The sequence below is a fragment of the Microtus ochrogaster genome, unplaced genomic scaffold (genome assembly GCF_000317375.1).
Source record: "Microtus ochrogaster isolate Prairie Vole_2 unplaced genomic scaffold, MicOch1.0 UNK109, whole genome shotgun sequence".
In the NCBI taxonomy this organism is placed as follows: domain Eukaryota; kingdom Metazoa; phylum Chordata; class Mammalia; order Rodentia; family Cricetidae; genus Microtus; species Microtus ochrogaster.
This window is the reverse complement of record NW_004949207.1, coordinates 323310-329162: the sequence shown is the minus strand read 5'-3', so window position 1 is coordinate 329162 and position 5853 is coordinate 323310. Positions and strand designations below refer to the sequence as shown.

The 5853-nt window shown below is 49.7% G+C and overlaps 1 protein-coding gene across 1 annotated transcript in view; it reads right to left on the bottom strand.

Moving 5' to 3' along the window:
• Actl6b (actin like 6B) overlaps window positions 1-3577 on the bottom strand; it is a 16858-nt gene extending 13281 nt beyond the window's left edge. Inside the window, exons 1-4 of the mRNA XM_005371440.2 lie at window positions 3458-3577; window positions 2976-3052; window positions 2445-2610; window positions 2044-2144 (exon numbers count right to left, since the gene is read on the bottom strand). Of these exons, the coding sequence (XP_005371497.1) occupies window positions 2044-2144; window positions 2445-2610; window positions 2976-3052; window positions 3458-3482 (369 nt within the window). The 5' untranslated portion in view covers window positions 3483-3577. The remainder of the gene's footprint in view (window positions 1-2043; window positions 2145-2444; window positions 2611-2975; window positions 3053-3457) is intronic.
• Window positions 3578-5853: the final 2276 nt, after the last annotated feature.

Here is a 5853-nt window from a genome sequence, read left to right as displayed (position 1 = left end):
CTAGCTCTTGTAGACCAGGCTGGTCTCGAACTCACAGAGATCCGCCTGCCTCTGCCTCCTGAGTGCTGGGATTAAAGGCGTGCGCCACCACTGCCTGGCCCCAGCTGTTTGTTTGTTTTAAGTATAGAATGTAATTGTACTTAAAGGTGGGAACACACTTATGATATAACCAGTTGGGGAGAGAAAGAGCTAAATATGGGAACACACTTATGATATAACCAGTTGGGGAGAGAAAAAGCTAAATATTCATCTTCCATAGTAGAAAACCCTTGGATGATGCATAAAATAAAACAAACACAGAGTAGACATGATGGCCCAGCAAAACAGGCTGAGCTCAGTCCTGGAGACCTAAAAGCTGGGAGGTGGGAACCTTCACTGTGACACTCACTTCCCCCACTCCTAAACACACATGTGAAATTAAAACAATAACATTAATTTTAAAATGCAATTATTTTAAATTATTTTGAAATGAACAGAAAGGGACTGGAGAGCTGGTTCCGGGGCTGAGAGGACTTGCTGCTGTTGGTGGGGCCCTGAGTTCAGTTTCCAGCCCCCACAATGGACGGCTCACAGCTGCCATTGATTCCAGAGGATCCGATGCCCTCTTCTGGCTTCCATGGCACCGCATGCATGTGTGCATGTGGTACATACACAGAAAAGTCGATGTACACACAAATGCATAAAAATGCATTAAATCATTAATGTAGTCATTCAAGTGTGGGGCTTAGAGATATGGAAGGAGTGGATCCCGATAGTGTCCACCAGTAAGCTCAGCACTCAGGAGTCTGAGGCAGGAGGATCTCAAGTTTGACGCCAGTATGAGCTACAGAGGGAGACATTGTCTCAAAAGCAAACACACGGGGCTGGTAAGAGGAGCCAGCAGGTAAAGACACTTGCCACCAAGTCTGACAACTTGACTTCAGTCCCAGAGTTCACGTGGTGGAAGGAGAGAACTGAATCTTGCAAGTTGCCCTCTGACCTCTCCCTCAACACAAACAAATAATAAAACAGAAAAACAATATATAACATATATGAAGCAGGGTGGTGGTGGCGCATGTCTTTAATCCCAGCACTCGGGAGGCAGAGACAGGTGGATCTCTGTGAGCTCAAGGCCAGCATGGTCCTACAGAGTGAGTTCCAGGACAGACTCTAAAGCTACAGAAAAACCCTGTCTTAAAAAAACCAACATATAAAAAAAAAAAAAACAGAACCCCAAAACCCAAAAAGTCAACTGAAATTCCAGCATGGCTGAGGAAGTGACTCACAAAGCCCCACCCCTAACTGCGGAGCAATTGTTGATTGATGGCTGTGGGAGAGGGAGAGACAGCTTTCTTCAGGGTGAGGCTCGATGGTCTTACCACGTGCACACAGAGATGCTACTGAGTGGACTCGGTCTTGTTTGTTTGTCTGTTTGTGTTTTTAAAGCACAGGAAGTTGGGAGACAAAAGTGGCAGAAGAAACAAGGGAAGAACCGGAGGGGGATGGGCTGTATTTAATAAAAAACATTATATGCATGTGTGAAATTCTCAACAACAAAAAATATATACAAGGAAATCGGTGTATTTTTGAAACTGAGTCTCTTTATGTGGTCCTGGAACTCATTATGTAGTTGAAGATGACCTTGGATTGCTGATACTCCTGCTTCTACCTCCTGAGCACTGGGATTACAGTCTTAACCTTTTTTTCCTTAAATAAGTAGTAGAGTTTGAACCCAGAGCCTGGTACATGCCAAGCAAGCATACTCCACCGGTAATATGTGTATATATTAGCTACACTGGTAATATGTGTATATATAACATTGACCAGAAATTTAAGTCTGCGTGAACAACAATGGGCAATGGAGTGGATGGAGCTGGAAGAGAGGGGGAGGGAATGGAAAATAAGCCAGGGAGGAAGGCATGTGGTTGAAAATGACAGGGTGAGAAAGAAAATTCTGGAAAGGAAGGCGAAGTGACTGAGAGTGGCGGCTCCAAGCTAGAGGTGATGGAAGACAGTGTGTCACCAGGGATCCAGGGTCAGATGTGGTCTGGCTGAGCCACTCACCGGAGCCTCCGACATGAGTACTGGGTGCAGGTTGGGCTCGGACTTGACATGTTTGCTGTAGGTATGATCCAGGATGGCTCTGAAGCACTCCCAGTCCTCAACTAGGGGCAGAGGACCAGCGTGGAGAGACAGATGGGAAGGTAGGAAGGAAGGCAAGGGTCAGAGACAGGAAGTAAAGGAGGGAGGGAGGTCAAGTCTAGAGGTAGGCGAGTCCGACTTCAGCTGACAAGCACCCCCTCCCTTAAATTCCAGAATTCTAGGGGGCCCTGGTCTGAGATCCCTGTAGGGCCATGAGGAGGTTCTGGGACTTGGGCAGGAGCAAGCAAGACTCTTTGGGTGTGGAGATCGGTAACAACTAACAACGAGTGGGGTGGCTCCCAGGTGGTGGGTGGGGCCCTTACTCATGCCGTTCTTGAGGGGCGACATGACCTCTGCTCCATCCCGAGGCACGTGCAGGGCATTGGTGTCGATGTGAAAAATCTTCCCTTTCTTCTCTTTCTCCCCCTCCAGCTCCAGCCCGCCCCCCTCTTCTGCGGCCAGCAGCCCCACAGTGGTGGGGAAGTCAGCCTGGCAATGAGGAACATGAGCGGGCAGCCAGGTTACTCCCTCCTTTCTTGGAGACAGGGTATCGCTATGAAGCAACTTTCTATGTAGACCAGGCTGATCTCAAATTTAAAGAGATCCGCATGTCTCTGCCTCCCGAGTGCTGGGATTAAAGGAGTGCTACCATGCCCAGCTGAATCGCCCCCTTCTAGTCCCTTGTCCAGTTCCCTCCAACTGCACTCAATGTCCTCAGCCACCTTCGGCTTCCTCCCCTGGCTCCACTCAGGTGAGGGATTTGGAATGAACTGTGCAAGTTTGTTTGTAGGCCGACCCGCCCGGCAGAGGGTGTCCCAGCCCCAGGGATTTGGAGAGGGGACTGGAAGGCTCACCTTGGGGCAGTCCTCCCCAGCGTACCCAGCTCGGACTGAGAAGGAACCAATGTCAAAGACGAGCGCTCCCACCTCATCTGTACAAGGAGACAGGTGTGTGAGGAGATCCCTTCCTAAATTGTCCCCCTACATAGCTTGGAGAGGAGTCTGGGGGTATAGCCACAGTTTGAACTTCAGCATGGAGTAGATGGGAAATCCACCTGGACTTCGGCGCGTTCTGGAAGTGGAGGGTCAAAGCCACCAGAGTTCCCTCTTGCCTAGTGGCCTGGCAGGGAAAAGAAAGGTCCAGGGGCCGGGAGGCAGTGCACGCTTGGGAACCCCAGGAGGATGGAAAGCAGAAGTAGTGGGAGACCCAAACCTCAGGCTGGACCTGATGCAGTACGGAGGTGACAGGCCCAGGGATGCTCAGGGCTTGGGACGCGCGGGTTCGGGACGCAGGGCTGTAGACCAGGCCGAGAGCCCGGTACCGCAGGCCGGCTCACCTCCGCCGTAGACGCCCCCGCTCATAGTGCCCTCTCTACGCGGCTCGCGGCCCGTGGGCGGCGGCGGGATCAGCACCGAGGCGGCCGGACAGCTCCCGGGATCCCGGGCGGGGCGAAGCGCGGCGGCGGCCAATCAGGAGGCTGGATCCCCGCCCCCAACGGCGCGGCCGATTGGTTACGGAGAGAGACAATAACCCGGCTGGGGGCCGTTGCTTTAAAGGGGCAGCGGCTTCTTCGTGCCGAGGTTGGGAGGGGTTGAGGGTCAGACAACAAGAACCCTAGAGACTGGTTCAAGACACAGAGAAAGCAGAAAAGAGATGGAGACTCGGACTCCATAGGGTGACTGACCCCATGATGGCATGGGACCCCCGCTTCTTTAGTGTTTTTTATTTTTTTATTTTTTTAAAAAGAATGCAATTGAAGGAGCGGTCGCCAAAGGTGTTCATCCCCCAGACTCCTGAACCAGTGTCTGCCACATTCAGCCTAAATGTAAACATAGAGAGATGGGGAGATGGGAGGATAGAGAGAGGGACCAGAGGAGTATGTCTCTCCATCTCTCCCCGACTTTCCACCTTTGTCTTTGGGCTTATTGATTTATTTTGTAGAGCAGGCTGACCTCAAACTCCAGAGACCCACAGGCCTCTGCCCCAGGTGTCATAACAACGGATTTATTTTCTCCTATTTGGGTCAGGGTCTCATGTAGCAGAGGTTAGGCTCAAACTCACTGTATCTGAGGATGACTTTAACTTGGGATCTCCTTCCTCGACTTCCTACCTCGACCTACCTGGAGTGCTAGAATTGCGTCTATGCTAACTAACACCCCAGTTTGCGAAGCTCAGGGGATGGAACCTGGGGTTTTATGCATATTAGATGTGAACTCTGCCAACTGGTCCATGCCTCCAGCCCCTTCCCTTTCGTCTTTTCCTGCCACCATTCCCCAGGTCCTTGACCTTGTTCATAGCAGACAATATAGCATAGGTGTGCACACGTTTATCTGTAGGCACTTGGCCAGCCCAGCAAACCTATTTTTGTTTCATTCATCTTTGAGATTCTAATACATTGCATCCTTTCCTTTTTCCCTTTCTAGACCCTTGTCTATACCTCTCCTTGCTCTTTCAAGTCCATGGCCTCTTTTTTAAGTATATAAGTATATACTCTTAAATATAACCTGTTCCGTCTGTATGTTACTTGTAGGTACATTTTCAGCGTTGGCCATTTGGTAATGAATAACTAGCCGGTTTGCTCTTACCTGGGGAAGAAAGATTATTTCTCCTTCTCCCAGCACTCTAGTGAGCCTTGCTCCACCTCCTTACCCAGATGCCTGTTGTCTAAAATCATTCACCGGGAAGTCCTGCTCTTTGCCAGGGGTAGTGGCAGATACCTGTCTTTGCAACATTTTGGAGGCGGTGGCAGGATAGTAAGTTTGAAGAGAGTTGTGGTATGTAGGACTCAGAGAAACCTTACCTCAGAAAGAAAGAACGAAAGCACAGAAGAGAAAGGAGAAGTTGATACGGTCCAGTTGGCAAAGCACTAGGACGCGAGTTTGGATCCTTAGCTCTCATCTAAGATCCAAGTGTACCAGCTTGTAACCCGACGGTGGGGGGCAGGTAGACAGAGGAGAATTCCAAGGGACTTGCAGGCTGACCAGTCTCACTGAATCCATGCTCCCTGGGTTCAATGAGAGATCCTATCTCAAAAAATAAGGTAAAAGATGACTGAAAAAGACATTAGACTTTGACCTCTGTCCTTCATACACATGCACACACACACACACACACACAATGTGCATGTGCAATTGAACACTTGAGTGCACAAACACAGAACAACACACATGCACACGAAATCCATTTTCTTGAAAGTCCCTAGGTTCTTGTGGGTCCCTGGAACCATTGACGTATTAATTTTGAGATTAACAGTTAAGGAATGACCTTGATAGCTCAGAGTGGCACAGAGACTTTAGGTGACCATGTGTCCAGGTATATGTGTTAGCATGTGCTAGTAGATGTGCACATAGGCACATTGATATTGGACACATGCCCACCTGCTGGTGGAAGAGGGAACTGTGACAGTCTTGGAGATGTCTTCCCTTCCTAGATGCTCACTGTGGGGGGTTAAATCATATGTCTGCCATAAGATTTGGGCATTTGAGTACTTGTTCCTCCACTGATGGCTGTTTGGGGAGCATTGGGAGGTGTGACTCAATAGTAAGTCTGTCTCTGGGAGGAGGACTTTGAGGTTTCCAGATGTGAGCCCTCAGCTGTTCCTGCTGCATGGTCCTGCTTGGTCATCACGGTCTCTAATCCTGTGGAAGCAAAAGCCCAGCATCTTCTCTAAGCTGCCTTCCTCACTTACCACTCTGTCACAGAAGTAGAAAAGTAACCAAGACAGCCACTTGG